The sequence below is a fragment of the Pangasianodon hypophthalmus genome, chromosome 7 (assembly GCF_027358585.1).
Source record: "Pangasianodon hypophthalmus isolate fPanHyp1 chromosome 7, fPanHyp1.pri, whole genome shotgun sequence".
NCBI classification, from domain to species: Eukaryota; Metazoa; Chordata; class Actinopteri; order Siluriformes; family Pangasiidae; genus Pangasianodon; species Pangasianodon hypophthalmus.
The window spans coordinates 29,149,182-29,171,971 of NC_069716.1; the positions used below are offsets into that span (position 1 = coordinate 29,149,182).

The window sequence follows — 22,790 nt, forward strand, 5'->3', positions numbered from 1 at the left end:
AATCCATTGTGCCAGTGATTTCTCGGGGTTGATTACAAGGTCTCACTGATAATAAGAGAGTCTGATAATAAAATGATAAATGTAATTTCAGCTCAACTCCCCCTTTCACATTAGCGGATGATAAGCTAGTTAACGGCCCACTCTTCCCTGAATTACGCTATTTTCCATTCACAGGACTCGAGCAACCATTTAACGGCTTCATTCTAATCATCATCACCGAGTATTACGCTTCGTTAACACAAAGATCTCGGAGAAAATCAGCTTCTCCGGCTATGATGCGTCTTTCTCATCTTTTTTTAATGAAGAGAGTTAAAAGAAGTGATTGATGACCATCTTCTAAATTCCTCTCTCTCTCTCTCTCTCTCTCTTTCTGTCATTATAGTTTTGTTTTTGTTTTTTATAGGTTGTCATGGTAATTCCTCTCTGATTTGTGTGGAAGCCATATTTGTTTAATTGTATCTTGGATAATTTCTGATCTTGTCTAATGAAAGCAAGCACATGATCTAACTGATAAACCGAACGAGCAGGTTACAGCTAGAAATGGAATTCTTGAGTCTTTTCAGTGACACGAGTCTTTTGAATCTGTTCAGTTAAATGATCACAAAGTCATCTAAATCAGAAAACAAACAGCCCGAGTCATGTAAAATAACAAATAATCTATACTAGTTGTGTTATTTTATAACATGCTTGTAGTTAATATTGCATGCTCTGGACATCTCCAGCTCCGAGCGCATGAATCAATGAAAAAAAATTCACTGAGGCATCAGTCAGGTTAATAGCCACACTGTAACAAAATATAATCTCAAAGTAACAAAATGTAGCCTCAAAGTAACAAAATGTAATAAAATGTAGCCTCAGTGTAATAAAAAGTAACAAAATGTAGCCTAAATGTAACCAACTGTAACAAAATGTAGCCTCATTGTAACTAAATGTAACAAAATCTAGCCTCAATGTAATAAATTGTAACAAAATATGATCACCATGTAACAAATTGTAACAAAATGTAGCCTCAATGTAACTAAATGTAACAGAAAGTAACCATAGTGTAACAAAATGTAATAAAATGTATCCTCAATGTAATCATAATGTAACAAAATGTAACAATGTTGCCTCAGTGTAACAGAATGTAGCCTCAATGTAACTAAATGTAACAGAATGTAGACTCAATGTAAGAAACATATGTATGTCATTGTCACATTGAATACATTTTGCAATGTGAAAAATCTTTTATTGCCCTCTTCAGGCCTCTTCAGGTGCAATTCTCAATTCTCGACATATACACACATAATTACCTCAAATCCAGCAAGAGTATTTGAAATTTAACTAATACGTTGCAATGTTCAGTGTACAGTAATTATCTGCCTCAGTGCTTTTTAAACGATTTCAGATTTCCGTATCAGTGTTTATCATCATACTGTTGTGTCATCACATCTCTATCCTTTTCCCACCCTGACTGTGCTAATGTAATAATGCAGCGCTCTTTAAACTCTTCTTTAACGTGCCTGTGTCATGCCGCCGTGTTTTAATCCCATAAAAGCTTCAATCGTCTCCGTAACAGATCCCAGGCTCTGTTTGGAAAACAGCCAAATGCCACAGACGCCTCAGAACCATACGATACGGCTCATCCCTGAGCACGGTGTCCGCCGAGACCTCCCGCTCCCAGTCCTGACACTCGCAGAATCCGATTTTAAAAAAACACAGTAAATCAAGCCATCCTGAAGCGAGACTCAGACTCCTGATCCTCATGATGCAGAATTCTTTTAGGATCAATTGTAAAATGCTTCCTCTGTGTACACGCGAGACCTACACGGTGTTTCTGATATCAGCGCCTTCAAAATTTACAGCTTTTGTGTGGAAGTGTGTGGAAGTGTTTGGAAGCATGTCGAGCGTGTGGAAACATTTGGAAGTGTGTGAAAGCGTGTGGAAGCATGCGGAAGTGTTTGGAAGTTTCTGGTAGCATGTGGAAGCGTGTGGGAGTGTTTGAAACATGCGGAAGTGTTTGGAAGTGTGTGGAATTGTGTGGAAGCATGTGGAAGTGTTTGGAAGCATGTGGAAGCATGTGGAAGTGTTTGGAAGTGTGTGGAAGCATGTGGAATTGTGCGGAAGCATGTGGAAGTGTTTGGAAGCATGTGGAAGTGTTTGGAAGCATGTGGAAGCATGTGGAAGTGTTTGGAAGTGTGTGGAAGCATGTGGAATTGTGTGGAAGCATGTGGAATTGTGTGGAGGTGTGGGGAAGCGTGTGTAAGCCTGGGGAAGCACATGGAAGCATGTGGAACCGTGTCTAATGTGTGGAAGCGTGTGGACGTGTGTGGAAGTGTGTGGAAGCATGTGGAATTGTGTGGAGGTGTGTGGAAGCGTGTGGAGTGTGTGGAGTGTGTGGAAGCGTGTGGAGTGTGTGGAAGCATGTGGAGTGTGTGGAGTGTGTGGACATGTGTGGAAGCGTGTGGAGTGTGTGGAAGCATGTGGAATTGTGTGGAGGTGTGTGGAAGCGTGTGGAGTGTGTGGAAGCGTGTGGAGTGTGTGGAAGCGTGTGGAAGCATGTGGAGTGTGTGGAGTGTGTGGAAGCGTGTGGAGTGTGTGGAAGCGTGTGGAGTGTGTGGAAGCATGTGGAGTGTGTGGAAGTGTGTGGACATGTGTGGAAGCGTGTGGAGTGTGTGGAAGTGTGTGGACGTGTGTGGAAGTGTGTGGACGTGTGTGGAAGCGTGTGGACGTGTGTGGAAGTGTGTGGACGTGTGTGGAGTGTGTGGAGTGTGTGGATCCTCAGGGAGAAGAACTCAGACTTAACCTTGAACTTCAGGAGGAAATTAGAGACTAAACTGAGAGACAGAGCTCTGGCTCAGAGCAGCTTTACTGCAAATCCTACAGGCTGTGTTCTCTCAGAAAAGCAGCATGATCTCACACAGCAACAAAACACACACACACACACACACACACACACCACAGGGTCAAAACACATCCAACAGCTGTGTTTATTTCAGCAGTCAATACAAAGTTTAGCAAGAATTCATCACTTGGTAATTAATAAGTCAGTGGTTAGTTATGTGATATGTACTGAATAAAACAGTGTGTGTGGTGCTTTTATAGGAAAATAATCAACTTGATGAAACAAAGTTACTGTTACCACATCAAAGCTGATTACTTTCCTATAACAACACGTGCCTGAGTGTTTTATTCCTTTTATACCACAGCAGTTTATCAACAATTACAATTTTTTATTTATTAAAGAACAGCACATCATGCTTTTATCCATTTATAGTTACATTTTAATGTTCCTGTTCTCGCTTATGTTATAGCAGCTATAAACAGTTATTCTCTCACTTTTTTCTCTCTCGTGAAGTGAATAAGACAGAAAAACAAAAACGCAGTTTGTCGTGTTACCGAGAAACCGCTAGGAAGCGTAAACTCATCTGTCCTGAAGACGTCGGAAAACTTAAAGTTACAGCTTTACCTCTGACTGACACTGGAGACTCCTTCCATACACGTTAAATAAATTACAGAAAACTTATATCATATCAACGATTTTTTTACATTTATTTATAATCAGTGAATGAGCTGTTACTATAGAAACGATAACGTATTAGAACGAGCGCATTAATATAAACCTGCGCTACTGTCAGAGCTGCTGTTCTAGAAAATTAATCAACTAAACCAGTATAAAAACATAGCAAGAAAAATCAGAATAATCTTTTCTTCCCGGAGTCCTGAACAGTTTATTTTAAAACTGAATATAATTCTTTCAAATACCTCAAATTATCATCAGTAGATATAATGTGATTTTTGGATATTTTCCATTTTAGTGTCTGTAACGCTGTTCTGAATCTTTATCATTATTTTTATTTAAATATTATAATTTTAATTAAATAATTAGTATTATTTAAAATACAAACATTCAGAACAATAAGCTAGTCATTCCTCTGTTCCCTTAAAACCTTTCTCAGTGAACATTCACCTTTGCTTATGATAAATGATAAACTCTTAACGTTTATGTGCGGAGAAGTTTTTCCTCGGGGTCGTATTTCATGTGCCGTGTGGCATCAGTAAATCCTCTGGCTTTGGAGTTTAAGCTTCCTAAATCTCCACGTGGCTCTGGCAGAAACGAGACAAACATTTAAATGCCACATCGGATCGAGCAGAATCTAAAATAACCGCTGAGAGAGCCGTGTTCCAGAGAACCGCTCTCTGGTGTGGCCTTTAATGCACTTACAAACTGGTGAAAACTCCATAAAAGGTATACCTCAAAGAGAGAGGAAAACGACAAAGTGAGGAGTAAAAGGGTGAAAGAGCGCCTCCTAGGTGCAGTGTGCGCTAAATCTTCCAGTAATGCAGCTCAGCCACTGCAGCGCGTCGGTTACCATAGACACACACTAACTCCTCCTCCTTTTATAAGTTTTATATTAACTTTCATCTTAACTGATAGCTAGTTTTAATTTTGTTAATTTATGGATTTGTTTTGGAATCGCTTTCTTTTAGATCAGGGGGAAAATGAACAGGTTTTGTCTGGGTGATGAGGTGGGCGGAGCTTATTTCTGGGCCAGAAAAATGTAAACACAAACCTGAAATAAGGAAAATGTTGATACTGAAACCTGATCTGATAGAAATATGTATGAATTTCAACATGTGACAACAGGATGTGACTGAATTTCTTCAAATTTCATAAGAATCAAGGAAAATAGGTGGAATGAATGGTGTAGCTCCGCCCCTAACCTTAACCCCGCCCCCAAAAATGATTACTAAAGGTCTATAAACATGTTTAAAGATTACAGACCGCACCTTTAAAGTTTAAACTCCACCCTGAATGATTTGCATATTAATATTTCAAATTAAAACATGTTCTTCAAGATTTACTTTAGAATAGAATTCCTGAGTTTTTTGTTTAAACCTGTTGCTTTTGTGAAGTGGGTGTGGCCTAATATTCTAATGAGGAGCTTGATTGACAGTGACAATTGAGGCACTCAAGCAACTAAATCAGGATCCAAGTAGTGACGATACACTTAAAAGCCCTAACTCACATTCTATTAAATCTATTAAAAGTAAAAAAAAAAGTAAACGTTTTTTATTTTTTATTTTGTTCCACATGGGCGGAGCTTAAAGTTGATCACCTAATTTCAAGGTGTTTAAAACAAAATATTGTTTTTAATACACAAAATAATAGGTGTGTTTTTTATTTTTAACAAAAAATTATTTTTATGTTTTGATGAACATTTAACATGAACGTATTTTTACCAAGAAAACACGAATCAGCAAAATAAAAATAAAAATCAGTAATATTGTGAATAATGAATCATTTTTAATGCACGAAAACATGAATCCACAATTTAAAAAAAAAATTTGATGTTTAACAAAAAACAAAACTGTTTTTTAATCCATGATCAACCAAAAATAAATTAATCAGTAATTTGTGATTAGTTAATAATTAGGATTTTTAAACAATTTTTAACTTTTAGTTTTTAATTCAGTATAGTGATATGTGATATGATCACAAGACAGCATGAATCAGCAATTTGTCAAAAATTTATTTAATTAATTGATTTAATAAATTAATGTATGATCAATCCTACAAGAAGAAAAATAAATAAGTAATTTGTGATTTAAAAAAAATAGTTTTTAATTCACTAACACATAAATCAGCACAAAAAAAATTGTTGACGTAGGTTAAACAAAAATACAAATGTTTAACTCAAAAAAAAAGTAATCTGTCATGAATGAATGGATTGGATTTTTTTTAAAATGGTGCACATTAAATAAGTAAATAAATGCAATTTTTAAAGTTTAAAGCACAAGCAACAAAAAAATCTGATGCATGTCAAACAAGAAAGTAATTTTAAAAAATTTTTAATGCAAAAAAAATGACTAATTTTTAATGAACAATCAGTGAAAATGCTGGAATCTGCAATTTCAAAAAGCAATTTTTTGAAGAATGTTAAACAAAAATGTAATTTCTAAACTAGTTTATACTGTACGTATGATCAGCTAAAAAAATCAGTAATTTTTCTTTACTATATAACTTTGGAATTTAAAAAGTTTTGATGTAAGAATGAGATTTTTAATTCACTTTTTAAAGCATGATCAACCAAAATATTAGAATTTTTTAATAAACAAATGATTTTTAATGCACAATCAATGAACATGCTGGAACGTGCAATTTAATAAAAACTATTTTGATGAACATTAAACAAGAAAGCAATTTTTAAACTAGTTTTTTTATGCATGATCAATCAAAAATGGTTAATGAATAAATTTTAATGCATAATTGTAATTTAAAAAGTTTTAATGAGTGATTTTTTTTAAATGATGTGATCAACAAGAGCTGATAAAATCAGCAGTTCTTTGGATTTAAATTTAGGACAAATAGAAAGGTTTAAATCAGCAGATTTTTTTCATTAATGCACAAAAAATGAAAAACGTTTGAATCTTTGTGATCATTTTTCGTAACCCGTGATTGATTTGCGATCTTTCGGCAGTGGAGAGAGGTCTGAAGTCGTCCATAACAGCGACCGCTCACTGAGTGAAGGAGATAAAAGCCGGAGCGAGTGGACAGGAGAGTGATATAGTAGTGGAAAGATGAAGGGTCGAGATTCGCCGCTCTCGCTCGCACTTATAATAGAACCCTAACGTGATCCTGCGACCGGAGAACGTCGCCTCAGCGCCATGGAAACGGCGTTAAAAGCACAGAGCAACTGAAGCATTGAACTTTCCAAATGCGTAGAAAGGTGTCTGGCTTTCCATATCACTCTCTCTCTCTCACACACACACACACACACACACAAACACACACATAAATGGAGAGTGTGTTTGAGCTACACACTGATAAACAGACACAGCAGGCCTGAGCTTCTAGAAAGTTCTGCATACCACAGCAGTGTGTGTGTGCGTGTGTGTGTGTGTGAGTGTAAAAAAAAACTCACAACACTAACCCATGCATCATCAGTCTCCAACATATAAAACATAATATTTATTTGTTTGTTTGGTCGTTTGTTTGTTTGTTTATCATGCATAACCTCAATCACATGTTTGCATTTGTATTTTTATATTTTCTGTCATCTAACAAGAAATTTCAAAACAGTATTAATTTTCTTTAAAATTTTAATAACTGCATAAAAAATACAACAATCTGTCTATAAATATTCACAAATATGCATAAATATGCAAATGTCGTCCCATCATCCTGGCCATTGGACGTTCAATCATCAACATCAGGCCTCATTTATTAGTTAATTAATTTAATAATTGGTTACTAAAGTTATGTGTAAATGTTTTTGTGGCCAAACAGAACTAAAAATTCCCCAAAATTTGCCGATTTTCTTCGTAGTCACGTGCATGTGTTTATAAATATTCATCAGCTGTGAATTACCAATCGTGTTCACGGCACATTTACATTTAGCCACGCCTACAAAACTCCATAAAAGGTATACCTCAAAGAGAGAGGAAAACGACAAAACGAGGACTAAAAGGGTGAAAGAGCGCCTCCTAGGTGCAGTGTGCGCTAAATCTTCCAGTAATGCAGCTCAGCCACTGCAGCGCGTCGGTTACCATAGACACACACTAACTCCTCCTCCTTTTATAAGTTTTATATTAACTTTCATCTTAATTGATAGCTAGTTTTAATTTTGTTAATTTATGGATTTGTTTTGGAATCACTTTCTTTTAGATCAGGGTGAAAATGATCAGGTTTTGTCTGGGTGATGAGGTGGGCGGAGCTTATTTCTGGGCCAGAAAAATGTAAACACAAACCTGAAATAACCTGATCTGATAGAAATATGTATGAATTTCAACATGTGACAACAGGATGTGACTGAATTTCTTCAAATTTCATAAGAATCAAGGAAAATAGGTGGAATGAATGGTGTAGCTCCGCCCCAAATCTTAATTCCGCCCCCCAAAACGATTACTAAAGGTCTATAAACATGTTTAAAGATTACAGACCGCACCTTTAAAGTTTAAACTCCACCCTGAATGATTTGCATATTAATATTTCAAATTAAAACGTGTTCTTCAAGATTTACTTTAGAATGAAATTCCTGCTTTTGTTAATCATTCCTTACATTACCCACAATTCCTTGGGGGTCAAGTGGGATTTCTTCTCTAAAAAGTGAGAGATGCGGTGGAGCTTTAGTCCTTTAGTCTGCACAGCTCTCTCAACACTGTGCTTAAACAGATCAGCTTCAACTTTCATGCTAATACCTCCGTCAGTGCCATCAGGCTCGTTAACTTGTGCATCGCTAACTAGCCGAGCCTGTGGCGTAACTCAGTGTCGTAAAGCTGCATTGCATTCTGGGACTTTGAGTCCAACATTCACTCCAAAGTCCACACCACTTTTAATGTCCTTCTGTGACATTAGAGTGACACACAAACGCTAACTTCGCACAGGAATAACAGAAATACAGCTCCAACCAACACATTATCACCAGAATCGCTAAACACATCAGAAATATTCCAGTCTAAACATTTAATGTGATTCGGGGAGGATTTTTCCTTTAAGAGACGGAAGTACAGGGTTAGGCGTAACGTAGAATTGCGCTAAAGCCAACGTCGTTCTTGGCAAGTGCAGGATTTGATGTGCGCATTGGGGGCATTGCGAGAATAAGTGCCATTGCTTACCAGCTGTGGGATGAACACACTCCCTCAGAGTGCCAGTCCAGGTGAAGACGCTCGGCCTGCTGTAGCTGAACATCACTGCGCTCACGAGACGTCACAGAATTAATAAATAAAGAACTATATGAACAAGAAGAGCAGGAATGGGGAACGTTCTCTCTGGTTTATTTGTGTGTTTCTCTCCTCCTTGTCTGTCCAACCCCCTGTTAACTCTCTCTCTCTCTCTCTCTCTGTGTGTGTGTGTGTGTGTGTGTTGGGTAGTTTACGAGTGCAGTGTGTTGGACGGAGGCCAGAGGTCGAGAAGCGCCGTGAACGAGTGACCCTGCGAGTTCGAGCGCCCATAAATCAGTGCAGAAGAGCGTTGTCATCGGGGAGAGGAGGGAAACAGCACCATGCTGTAGTGGAACCAAGCCCACTGGCAGCTACACAGACTTACATGTGTGTGTATGTGTGTGTGTGTGTGTGTGTGTGTGTGTGAGAGAGAGAACGAGAGAGAAAGTGAATTGGTATGAAACAAAGATAAAGGGAGAGTGTGTATGAAAAGGAGAATGTGAGTGAATGAGAGAAAAAAAGAGTGTTTTAGAGAGAGAGAGAGAGAGAGAGAGAGAGAGAGGATGAGGTCGAGAATGTCAAGTATGTGAAAGAGAGAAAAGAGTGAGATGGAGAGAGAAAGCGATTGAGCGACGGATAGGAACAGAGAGAGAGAGAGAGAGAGAGAGAGAGAGAGTACTAGCAACAGAGAGAGACAGAGAGGGTGAAACAGAGGGAGAGAGAGTGAAACAGAGAGAGAGAGAGTGAAACAGAGAGAGAGAGAGTGGGGGAAAGAGAGCGGAAGGGAGGGAGAGAGAGAGTAATAGAGACAGAGAGAGACAATGAAAAAGAGAGAGAGAGAGAGAGAGAGAGAGAGTACTAGCAACAGAGAGAGACAGAGAGGGTGAAACAGAGGGAGAGAGAGTGAAACAGAGAGAGAGAGAGTGGGGGAAAGAGAGCGGAAGGGAGGGAGAGAGAGAGAGTAATAGAGACAGAGAGAGACAATGAAAAAGAGAGAGAGAGAGACAGAGAGAGTGACTGAGAGAGAAAGAGAGAGAGAGAGAGAGAGAATGAGGTCAAGAATGTCAAGTATGTGAAAGAGAGAAAAAAGTGAGATGGAGAGAGAAAGCGACCGAGCAATGGATAGGAACAGAGAGAGAGAGAGTGAAAGAGAGAGATAGAGGGAGGGAGGGAGAGAGAGAGAGAGAGTAATAGTGACAGAGAGGGACACGGAAAGAGAGAAGGAGAGATGGAGAGAGTGAGAGAGGATGAGGTCAGGAATGTCAAGTATGTGAAACAGAGAAAAGAGTGAGATGGAGAGAGAAAGTGATAGAGCAATGGATAGGAACAGAGAGAGAGAGAGAGAGAGAGAAAGAGAGAGAGAGAGTTACTATGGTAGTGTGTCCATGTGAAGTATGAATAGCACGGCATGCCTGGAACTCATCTATAAAAACCAGGCTACAGTAACACACACACACACACACGCACACACACACACACACACACAATGTCCTAGTACACTTAATTCAATTGTCTTCATGCACAAATACAAAGACACTTGTCCACAGACACTACACACTAAATAAGTGCACTTCTATAAACACATTTAACACAAAACCCAACACGTGAGCTCTTCACTCTTTACATTTATTTAAAAATGCTGTCAGATTAGCTCGTGTTTGCTAGCGAACTCTGGCAGAGAGAATTTAAACACTTAGACATGTGAATTAGGATTTCTGACAGGATTAGGATTTAGGATTTCAGCTCCTCGGAGTAATATCAATAAATAAAAAGAGCATCGTGGGAAAAGCGGACGCGCGATAAATAATCCATCGCTCTGTGTTTCGACGCGGCGACGCTCAGAGAGTCACTGCTCTTCGTCCAGGTGACACACCGTGAGGTAAATAAAAGAAAAGAACGTTATATTTGTTTCGTAAACTGTGAATTAACTGTGAATTTAAATCTACTGAAGCTCAGAGGTTCACGCATTTCCAGAAGGATTCTGATTGGTCATCAGGTGTTGATTAATTTTCTAGAACAGCAGCTCTGACAGTAGTGCAGGTTTATATTAATGCGCTCGTTCAGATACGTTGTCGTTTCTATAGCAACAGCGCATTCACAGGGACGTGTACAGTGGACGCTAAACTGATATTAAACAGATTAAGAAGTTTTCTGTAATTTATGGAATGAATGAAAACTTATTGTGGATGACATTTCTGTAGATCCTGTAGATTCCTCTCGAAGTTCCTTTACATCGCGTCCTGTTTTTCCAGCCACACTCTAGATGGTTTTGTTTAGACCGGACTGGACATGTTGGTAATTCCCACCGCAGCAGGACACCATCGTTTTATTTTCCACCGAGAGCGTACGGACCCATGGAGCCGTCAATCACGCTGCGGCTGTAATGCGAGAGACAGTCTGAACTCACAGCAGCGCATGGCTGAAATAGCACTTTCCACAGAGCCACGGATGGAGAAACCCGACCTCAGTCTCAGAAAGAGGGGGAGAGAGAGAGAGAGAGAGAGAGAAATTGACAGAGGAGGTGAAATTACAGCGTCTGTAATTTCTTCACAAGAACACATGCTAAGCACCTGTTCGGAGGAAGCGCTAAGCAACAATCTACACCAAAACATCGCTAACACTGTAACCAAATCCGGATCCAGTGTTTACTGTTTAAAATCGATGTCCAAATCGGAGCCCTAGTCTGAATTCCTGAGCTGTAATGGAAACAAAATATGGCCTCTGTACTTTTTTTTTTTTTTTGGTTCCTGGACTTTGATTCCAGAAGGACATTAGGGCCTTTCGCACCGCGGGAACCTTTTCATAGTACCTGAACTAATTGTGGAACTACCCACTTTTTGGCGTTTTCGCACCTCCGGAACTGGGTGCGATTTTAGTACCGACTGCCTTTTTCGAGAACCGAATGAGCTCCTACTCCGGAGCAGGGTCTAACCAGCACAACTGGTACTATCCGTGACGTAAGTAGACGTTGATTGGCCAAACGCGTACGAAAACGCCCTCACCCGCCATGATTTAAAATGCCGTGTAAACATACTGTAGTGTCGACTTATTTCGCAAGTATGGAGAACAGCGATAGATGGACGCGAGACACGACAGACAAACAGCTCCGATCACAGCGTCCTCCATCCTCCGGCTGTTTACGTTGTTCTTCTTTGTTTCCGTTGATGAACGCCGCGCACAAATGACGTCGCTGTCAACCGGCTTACGTCACTTCCTAGTGCCCACTGTCGGTGCGAATGCAGCCCTTTAAACGGTGCTGGGAAATAGTTCACGCAAAATCACCCAGTACTTTAGTACCGTAAATTTAGTTCTGGAACTAAAGCGGTGTGAAATGCCCTAATCTGAGACTTCGGTCTGGCCCGTAATCTGGCCTCACGATGTCCAGGGTTTTGTCCGCAAAAACAAAAATCTCTCGTCATAAAAGAATTCTCTGATTGTGAATTTAGATCACAAAAGATCGCTGCAAAAAATAGACATTGTAGCAAGTGAAAATATCTTGAATATAATCAGATTTATCTACTATTTCCTGTTATAAGATTACAATAAACTTAAGATTATTTATTTGTAGACATTTTTACTCATTTCAAGGTTGTGTATTAGCAGATAAAATTAGCATCAGCCAATTCAACAAGACATTTTCAACCTTAAAATTCATAAAAATGTCTAGAAATAGAGTTAATTATCTCAGATTTGGTTTACTGTAATATTAGAATATTTGATTCTAGACAAATTTGACAATATTCAACACATTTAGACTTTTTTTTTGCAGTGTAGTGGTTGTAGAATGCGTAGTGCTGCTTTCAGACGCACCGTTTTATACGTAATGCTACAGGAGGCGGCCATTTTAAAAAATCTCAGCCAATCAGATCGCAGCTCAAGGGACAAGCGAGAAAAATAAAAACGGAGGACAAAGAGCTGGAAAAAATCAGTCTCATTAGTAAGCGACTATGAGGTTAATGATGTGTTTAGTCGGATATTGTTAATATTTTATTGATGTGATGTCACTATGATAAACGTGTTATTTGTTATGATGTTAGTCAGTAACTGACACACGACCACAGAGCATTTATAGTGCGAACAAACGCGCCTCGATGCATCCCAGACAGTGCCAATGACCATCGAATCAACTGCTGCGTCATCACAAAAATACTTCAAGTTCAAGTTCAAGTGGAGTTTATTGTCATTTCAGCCATATACAAGTACAGAGTGAAATGAAACGACATTTCTCCAGGACCAAGGTGCTACATAAGAAACACAGAACAACACCGAACTACAAGGGAACTACATAAATTATACATAAAGTGCACAAGTGCAAACAAAGACAGTACAAGACAGTACAATAACTACTATAGACGATGGGCGCAGTGAGTCCCAGTGCAGCGCCGACCAGCACACAGTTCTGTTTAAAGTGAATCTAGTGACAGTAGTGTAAATAGTACAAGAGAACAATACAAGTAGCTGAAATAGAGTAAACATAAGAGTAGCAGCCTATGAACAGTATAATATAATGAGTAATGTAGCAGCATAAACATGTGCAAAAACTTGCAAATAAATTGCAAAGAGGATGGAAGATGCTCAGTTTTGTGTGTGTGTGTGTGTGTGTGTTCCTTCGGTCCAGTTTCTGAGTATTGAGGAGTACTGAGTATTCCTGAGGAGTATTGAGGGGTACTGAGTATTCCTGAGGAGTATTGAGGAGTACTGAGTATTCCTGAGGAGTATTGAGGAGTACTGAGTATTCCTGAGGAGTATTGAGAATTCCTGAGGAGTATTGAGGAGTACTGAGTATTCCTGAGGAGTATTGAGGAGTACTGAGTATTCCTGAGGAGTATTGAGGAGTACTGAGTATTCCTGAGGAGTATTGAGGAGTACTGAGAATTCCTGAGGAGTATTGAGGAGTACTGAGTATTCCTGAGGAGTATTGAGGAGTACTGAGTATTCCTGAGGAGTATTGAGGAGTACTAAGTATTCCTGAGGAGTATTGAGGAATACTGAGTATTCCTGAGGAGTATTGAGGAGTACTGAGAATTCCTGAGGAGTATTGAGGAGTACTGAGTATTCCTGAGGAGTATTGAGGAGTACTGAGTATTCCTGAGGAGTATTGAGGAGTACTGAGAATTCCTGAGGAGTATTGAGGAGTACTGAGTATTCCTGAGGAGTATTGAGGAGTACTGAGTATTCCTGAGGAGTATTGAGAATTCCTGAGGAGTATTGAGGAGTACTGAGAATTCCTGAGGAGTATTGAGGACTACTGAGTATTCCTGAGGAGTATTGAGGAGTACTGAGTATTCCTGAGGAGTATTGAGGAGTACTGAGTATTCCTGAGGAGTATTGAGGAGTACTGAGAATTCCTGAGGAGTATTGAGGAGTACTGAGTATTCCTGAGGAGTATTGAGGAGTACTGAGAATTCCTGAGGAGTATTGAGGAATACGCAATCATTGCGAGACTGTTTGGAAACGGTTGGCGCTGAACGTTACAGCTTTCCATCTCCAGGCTAAAAGATAACGCCGATTCGTCATCTCATCTCCCGTTGAGAGACCACGCAATCCAAATGTTTAAAAACAGAGCATAAGGTAGGTGAGATAGGATCTGCGGGACATTTCTGTCTGTAAACAAATGCATCAGGGGAAACGATGTATAAAATCCGATCACTGCTGCTTTCACTGTCCACTTGTGATCGGATCGCTCTAGACGGATGTTAATACCAGGTTAAGGCCATAGTTACGCTAACGTTAAAAATGCATTTTATTATCATTATTATTAGTAATTAATAATAATAATAAAAATGGCTAGGTAGCTTGTAGTAGCTAGGTAGTAGCGTTGTTATGGTTACGGTGTTGCATGTAATATGACGTATTCACTGACGGCTGATTTAGTGCTGTTACAACCAAAGATGGCAGATGAAAAAAAGTTCTAGTGAAAATGTTTTTTTATTAAAGCGCTGCTATGACACTCGTCTAAAAGCCACCAATAGGAGGACGGCAAATTCACGCGACAGTTACGTCGATGGCGAAACGTAAACTTGCGACTTGTGGCTTTGATCCGAGCAGACACTCCAGACGCATCCTCATCACATTTTACGACATTTTCTCTCAACGTAACTTTGTTACTATTAGACCGAGGGCTTGTTTCTGTTTCCGTGACGTCGTTTTCTGATTTTTCTCTCGTCACAGATCTATCGTTAGAGGATCTTCATCTCATAATCTGACACATTAACTCACAGTCTGTTACAGAATTCCAATTAATAATAATCTTTAAAAGATCGGATTTAAACGTTCTCACCTTCGATATGTCAGTTTTAGAAACTCAGTTACAACTGACTTTATTACGAAATCCACATTTTATAAATACGCAAATTAGAAGCAGATCCTAACGAAGAAGCTCCAACCCTTTCCCTGGTCAACCAGTGATGTGAGCTTGCATTTGCATACTGAAACGCGATTGGCTGTTACACTTTATGATGCAATAACACTCGCATGTCACGCATTCATCGCTAACTCAGTGAAGTTTCCAGTTTTCGCACTTAATTTAATTCCTACAACTTTGTTTAAAGGTGCATTGGGTGGAATTCTGGGCTTTAACGACCCCAACTTGATCCTACATCACATCCACGCCCATGTACACGAAGCCCCGCCCCCCAGATTTTACAGCGTCTCTCAGTGTTCGTCTACGTTCTTATCATCATCTCATTCTACTCGTCCAGTTAAGACAAAGTTTGCTATAAACACACAAATTACTTTTTTAATAGCCATCTTTAGCTCGTATTTTAGCCGGTTTGTTCCTTTTTATAGTTGTGGCCCGGAAGTGTTTTGTCTTTTAGACATTTTTTTAGAATTTCTGTGCATTTTATTTATTTTTTTTATTTTTCCACTAACTCCATACTACAAAAAAACAACTTTATTTATTTAGATATTTAATTTTCAACCATTTTAGGCATCATTTTCATTCTTTTTCTTTGTGACTATATATATTTTTGTAACAACTTTTACTCATTATTATTATTTACTTTTTTAATTTTCCTCACTTTTAAGCTGTAGGCAGTTATAGCTGCTGTAGGTCGAACTCAGTATTTACATTTTAACCCTAATTCATTTCATTTTTTTTTTATTATTATTTTTTTTTCCATATTTGATTAAAAACCAATTGCAGACGGTACAGATGTGATTTTTCTTTAAGAATTATTTATTTATTTATTTATTTATTTATTGCAGTCTGTTTTGGCCTGATATGAGTGTTTTGTATCGTAAAGTATAATCAGGCAGCTGTGTGTGTGTGTGTGTGTGTGTGTGTGTGTGTGTGTGTGTGTGTGTGTGAGAGTGTGTGTGTGTGGCTAAATATGTGACTTACTGAGATTAAATAGAGAACAGAAACTCTGGAGCTCATTCAAAAAAATTGATTGGAAAAAAAAAAAGCATGTGAATGAGTATTACATAAAAGTGTCACTCGATAAATAAACAGCAACCTTTTATTTATTTATTTATTTATTTATTTATTTTTGTAGAAATCTTCATAGACACAGAAATAAGAGTTTATGAAATGTTGAGAGAGTGTCGCCCTCTAGTGGTCTCACATTACAGTAAAATATAATCAGAGAGAGAGAGAGAGAGGGAGTTTGTATTTTTAATTCACTTAATTATTTAAAACTTAAAAAATAAATAAATAAATAAATAAATGATAAATGATAAAATAAATAAGTGAGCAACTAGAAAAGATTTTTTCCAATTTCTTTAACAGATTCTGGATTTTTTTTTTTAAAAAAAGGGAACAAACAAACAAACAGATAGATAAATAAACAAATAAATAGATAGATAGGTAGATAGATAGATATGAAAATACATATGTATGTACGTCTGACCAGAGATGTGGTTGTACATGTTTTTACTTTTACTTAACTTACTTTAATTATTTTTTAAAAATGTAAGAATTTTAAAAAAGTGAGCAACAAGAATGTTCTGCTTTTTACTGTACTGGATTCTTGGTAAATTAAAAAAAAGGCAAACAAACAAACAAAAAAATCTGATAGACAGACCAAGAAATGTGAGATAACTGGTTGTGTTTGTTTTTAGTTTTTACTTTACTTATTTTTTATAAATAAATAAATATATAAATAAACTGTAAAAAAAATACTAAAAATATAAATAAATAAATATATCTGGTTATGTATATGTTTATTTTATTATTCCAATTTTTTTAACACTTAATCATTATTGTAGTTTATGTTTGATATTTTATGTTAATTCTTTTTTTTTTTTTTAATTAAAAACATTCATAATCTTCATGTATATATATTGAACATGCTCGTTATTCTGAGGATTAGCATAAGCGTGTATGCTAGCTGCTGTGACATGCTGCAAGAAAACTGCAAACAAACAAACAAACAAACAAACAAATAAATAATCAAATCTGCATCCAATAGAGAATAAAACATTGCACATACCACCAGAGTTTATTTCCTTAAAGTGAGCAGGGCAAAATATTAGCATATATTTTCAAGCTAATGTAAGCTAATGGCTAATGCAGCAGTTAGCATCACACAGAACTTATAACAAATAGCAGCAAAAGATAAGATGCTAGTTAGCATCTCTGTGTGAATGCTAATATAAGCCAAGTATGCTCTCTTGAGCTATTAGTAGCATAAATAACAAAAAGTTCACATCATTTTATGTTTTTTTTATAATCTAAATAGTAGGAAAACATCTTGAAAGCTTTTTCAGTTGATTAGCATGTGATTCACGTTAACGCTAACTTTAGCTATTCACATCAGTACAGCTTCTCATTTGGACTTCTGTGATTAGCGTGATTAGCATTGCTTCACTGAGTAATGCTAACATCAGTAATTAGCTTCAGTCCACAATCTTTCAAAATCCTGGTTAATAAAAAAAATAAAATAATTTTTTTTAAAAAAAACACAAAAAAATAGAATAAATAAATGGCCAAAGCTCTGGTTGTATATGTTTTAAAAAAAAACATATTTTTTAACATTTTATTTATTATTATTTTTTAATTTAGCTTACATTTTTAATTTTAATTTTTATGTTTACATTTTTTTTAATTAAAAATAGCATGTTGTGACATAATTATAATTACTTTTTTAAATAAATAATTTATTTATCTTGAATTTTCTAAAATAAATTAAATAAAATGTCCATTTTTTCCCTATCAATTCTACACATATTCCTTTCTTGGCTTCTGAGTTATTATTATTATAATTATTATTTATTATTATTAGTCTAAATACAGAACATCGTTTAGTTATACGGCTATGATTAGCGTGTGACTAGCATCGCTGTGTCTAATGCTAACTTTAGTTATGCGTCAGGAAAGCGTATTTCTGTCCACGTTATGGTTATACGTACGGTTTAATAATGCTCACACCAGCTCCTCAGCTCCTTATTTAGTCTCAGATTCAGTGAAAAAAATCTCAGGCGTTTATGATTAGCATGATTAGCATTGCTTCACTGAGTGATGCTAAGTTCAGTAAAGCATTTCATCTCACACAGTCTTCCACAATCCGTCTGGTCTCTGAAGGACGGCGTGATATAAACAGTAACAGATGGCTGGAAACTAAATACACGCTGAGCTTCTCACTTTTAATGTCTGCTCTCTGGAGTTCCCAGACACTCTCGGACGTATTCTTCTGTACCGAACTTTTCATTCTGACCTTGAGCTAAATTCCTGCAGCAACCTGCTGAGTGAGCTGAATGCATTCGTCTCGACAGGCTTCGTGTAATTAACAGGTAAAAGTTAGTGTTTATTTAGCGTCTCAGGCTGAAGGGTGAAGGTGTGAAATGTACAGAATGCTGCACAAGCACAAGTTTAACATGATCAAGAGTGTTAGAACTGGACATGTTTTTCATCAGAGGCTGTGGGTTGGTCAGATGGTAGGTTCTTCAGTCTGTGGGTCAGTCACTGGTGGGTTGGATGGTTAGTAGCTTGATGGTTTGGTCAACTGGTATTTGGAGGGTTTTGATGTTTGGTTGGTCAGCCGGTGAACCTTCCAGCCAGTGCGTCAGTAGGTTAGTCAGTGGTGGGTTGGTGGGTCTGTGAGTGGGTCAGCTGGTAGGTTCTTCAGTCAGTGGATTAGTCAGTTAGTAGGTTGGTTGGATGTTTGGTTGGTTAGCTGATGAACCTTTCAGGTGGTTCATTTGGTCAGTTTTAGTGGTTCGATCAGTTGGTTGCTAGGTTGCTTGATCAGTGAGCCAGTTGGTGGATTGGTCAGATGCAGGTTCAGTTGGTTAGAGGGTTGGACATGCAGTCAGTGGGTTGTTCAGTAGGTGGGTGGGTCAGTGTTTGGTCAGTTGTAAATCAGTCAGTTGGTTGATCAGACATTTGGTGGGTCAGTGTTTGGGTCTGTGGATGGGTCACTGGGTTAGTAAGGTATAAAGCTGGTCAGAAAGTGGGTTGGTCGGTCAGTTAGACACTTGATTCCGGGTTGGTTGGTGTTGGGCTGCTCCGTCAGTGGGTTGCTTGGACGTTTGGTTGTTGAGCCAATCAGTCAGTGGGTTGGTTGGTATGGAAGTTGGTCAGATGCTGGTTTGGTCAGTTAGAGGGTTGGATGGTTGGTCAGTGAATTGGACAGTTGGTTGATCAACAGGTTGGTCAGTTAGTGGGTGGGTTGATTAGTCAGTGCATTGATCAGTAGGTGGGTGGTAAATTGATGAATCATTTGGGGGGTTAGTGGGTAGGTCAGTTAGTGGATTGGTCAGTCATTGGCTTGATTGCTCAGGTGGTGAGTCAATTAGTCACTCAGTGAATGGGTCACTGGATCGGTCACTTGGTTATTGGGCCTGAAGGCTGATCAGTGGATTGATCTGCCTTTCAGCCAGTGGATACATTGGTCAGTCATTGGGAGATCAGTGAATCAGACCATTGGTGGGTCGATCAGCCAGTGGATTAGTCAGTAGATGGTCAGTAGTTGGGTCAGTAGACGGGTTGATCTGTCAGTGGATTGGTTGGTCACTGGGATGATCAGACAGTTGATGAATCAGGGAGTCATTTGGTCAGTCAGTGAATGGGTTAGTTAGAAAGTTGGTCAGTTGGTGGCTTGGTCAGGCAATTAGTCACTTGGTGGTTGGGGCAAAACGTCAGGCAGTGGATTGGTTTTCCATACAGCCAGTGAAGAAGCTGGTCAGACGATGGCGGGTTGGTGAATCGGATAATTGGTGGGTCGGAGGGTCAGTCAGTTTGTGGGTGAATTGATCAGTCAGTGGGTTGGTCAGTTAGATGACAACAGCGACAACATTTTATATATATATATATACAGTCGAAAACTTTTGAACAGAATGGAGATGTGTACATTTTTCTTATTTTGCCTAAATATCATATTTTTTCATTTAGTACTGCGCGTCAGAGGCTACAGAAGATAGTTACATGTTTCCCTGAAGACAAAATAAGTTAAATTTACCCTGATCTTCAAATTCAAAAAGTTTTCACCCCCCGGCTCTTAATGCATGTTTTTTCCTTCTGGAGCATCAGTGAGCGTTTGAACCTTCTGTAATAGTTGCATATGAGTTCCTCAGTCATCCTCAGTGTGAAAATATGGATCTCAAAATCATACAGTCATTGTTGGAAAGGGTTCAAATACACAAAAATGCTGGAAAACCAAAGAATTTGTGGGAGCTGAAGGATTTTTCTGAAGAACAGCAGGCAGTTTAACTGTTCAGGACAAACAAGCGACTCAGGAACAACTATCAGTAAACAAAAAAGCACAGCTGTGGATCATTCAGGTAACAACACAGTATTAAGAATCAAGGGGATGTAAACTTTAGAACGGGGTCATTTTTATAAATTCACCTATTATTTTCTCTTGTGGACTTTATGTAAACATCTTTTATGTGAAATATCTTATTCAGGTCAGCACTAAATAAACAATAACATGCATTTAGTATGATCCTCTTATTTTGGTAAAATAATGAACATTTTGCAGATTCTGAAAGGGGGATGTAAACTTTTGACCTCAACTGTATATATTTAGCATTGGATAATAGCAGATCTGACCCTAATGACACTGGTACACACACACACACACACACACACACACTTTATTTTAAAAATTCACCATGCTGCCAGATCACAGCTCGTCCTCAGCATGTTATACAGTTTCATAGCGAGATCTCTGGTGTCTAAATATGGGGCGTCTAAAGTGCAGTAGCTCAGTTAACCAGCCGTTTAGGTTTTTACAGCCGATACCAAACGGGAACGATACGTCCCCCATCGCCAGAACAGCAGCACACACTTCACTGCGCTCCGAAACTGACTATAATAAAAAGTTATTACCTACAGTAATAATTAAATATTAAGAGCGCTGTGCACAGGAGCTTATTTTTAAACACTATTTACTTATTCAGTATTTTCTTTTACACTTTATTTCACTTCATATTCACTTACACAGTCACTAATGCAGTGCTTATTTGTTTCATCACTTCCTGTTTGGCATGTTTTGCATTTTTACTTTTTTTCAAATTTGTGTTTTCTTTAAATACAAAAAATAGTATGTCTATTATTATTATTATTATTATTATTATTATTATTATTATTAATCCATTTTAAACACACACTGATGAAAAAATGCTAGATTAAATAAATTAAAATGTGTTATAAAATAAATAATTAATTTTAATGAGCTTAATAGGCTCACAAAAACCAAAAAAACAAAAAAGCAAAAAAAAAAAAAAAAAAAAAAGAACAAAGAAATGCTAGATTAATTCAAATAAAATGTCAATTATGAAATTAATAATTAAATGGGAAAAAGCTTCAGCTCACAATGACAAAAAAAAAAAAATAAAAAAAATAATAATATACAAATAATCAAAAAGATTAAAAGAAAATATCAGAAATACAATTTCAGATTTTATCAATTATTAATTTATTAGTTTAATTATTTAATTATTTCTGGTTATTAACAAGTCATTGGGAAATCACTGGACAATTGTAATAAATAAATAAATAAATAAATAAAATTTCACCTTATACAGTATATTTTACTCATTTATATATTTTTGCACTTTTTCCATATGATTCATTATTTTCCTGTAGCGTTCATTTAAGTTTTTACTTTTTATCTAAGCTCAAATGACACGCCATTGTTTTAGAGCTTTATTTAACACTTTTAAAATAATAAGCAGTTTTAAATAATAAGGATAAATGTGAAAAAAAAAAAATCACACTTACACGTCAGATGCTCTCTCAACTTCCGGAACAAAGACGCTTTGCAGAACCTCCATGTTGGAGCAGCTTCCGCCGTCGTATCATCGTCAGCCATGATGGCGGCCATGTTGTATAAATTAATTTTAAAATGAATTCACTTTCCTTCTGTGTAGTTGAAGTTGATGTTGCACACTCTGGCACTGATGCACGAGAGCTCACACGCTCGGCGCATGCTGAAAATTTAAAGCCTCGTTTAAAAAAAAATAAAGTCGTCCGGCTCAAGTTTTACCACCGTGATGAAAATGCGCCTCGGCGACGTCAGCACCCGCGGCCATGTTGTGGTTACGGTTGCGGGCCTCGAGTTCAAGTCCATGGAGATCCTCTCAGGATTGCCGTTCTTCTATTTTAGCTCTGATGCATCATGCTGGAGGGGATAACGTCTCTCCCGTGACCTCGGCGTGGCCTTCTGAATGGATCTGGTTTAAAAGTTTGGAATAGATGCTGATGATGATTCGATAACGACCGCTTTCATCTGCTTTCATCTGCTTTCATCACTTTCATCCATCAGCAGCACGTTCGAAATAAATAAACAAATAAACAAATAAATGTACGCTAACACCGGAGAACGTAACCTGTAAGGAATAAAACAAAATGGAGTTACAAAAAACAAAAAAAAACCCTGTCATTTTTTTAATTCCTTTTATACCACAGCAACTTGCCAACAATTACAATTTTTTATTTATCATAGAATGTCATACTTTTTATCTGTTTATATTTACGAGTTAGTTCCTGTTCTCGCTTACGTTATAGCAGCTATAAACGGTCGTTCCCTCACCAGCCTCTCTTTTCTCTCTCTTCAAGTTAATAAGATAAAAAAAAAAAACCACAAGAAATTGCAAAAAAGCGTAAACTCGTCTGTCCTGAAGATGTTGGAAAACTTAAAGTTACAGCTTTACCTCTGACTGTTACAAAGCGCTGAAACTGGAGACTCCTTCCAGACGTA

At 37.7% G+C, this 22,790-nt stretch overlaps 1 protein-coding gene across 2 annotated transcripts in view; it reads right to left on the reverse strand.

The window, feature by feature from the left end:
- LOC113546615 (cytosolic carboxypeptidase 4) overlaps window positions 1-22,189 on the reverse strand; it is a 142,727-nt gene extending 120,538 nt beyond the window's left edge. The window contains exon 1 of one of the 2 annotated variants that reach the window (XM_034305588.2): window positions 21,812-22,189. In XM_034305588.2, coding sequence (XP_034161479.2) covers window positions 21,812-21,914 — 103 coding nt within the window. In that variant the 5' untranslated portion in view covers window positions 21,915-22,189. Of the gene's footprint in view, window positions 1-8,598; window positions 9,020-21,811 lie in introns of those variants that run through there. The other variant, XM_034305589.2, reaches the window with a different exon arrangement.
- Between the last annotated feature and the right edge of the window lie 601 nt (window positions 22,190-22,790).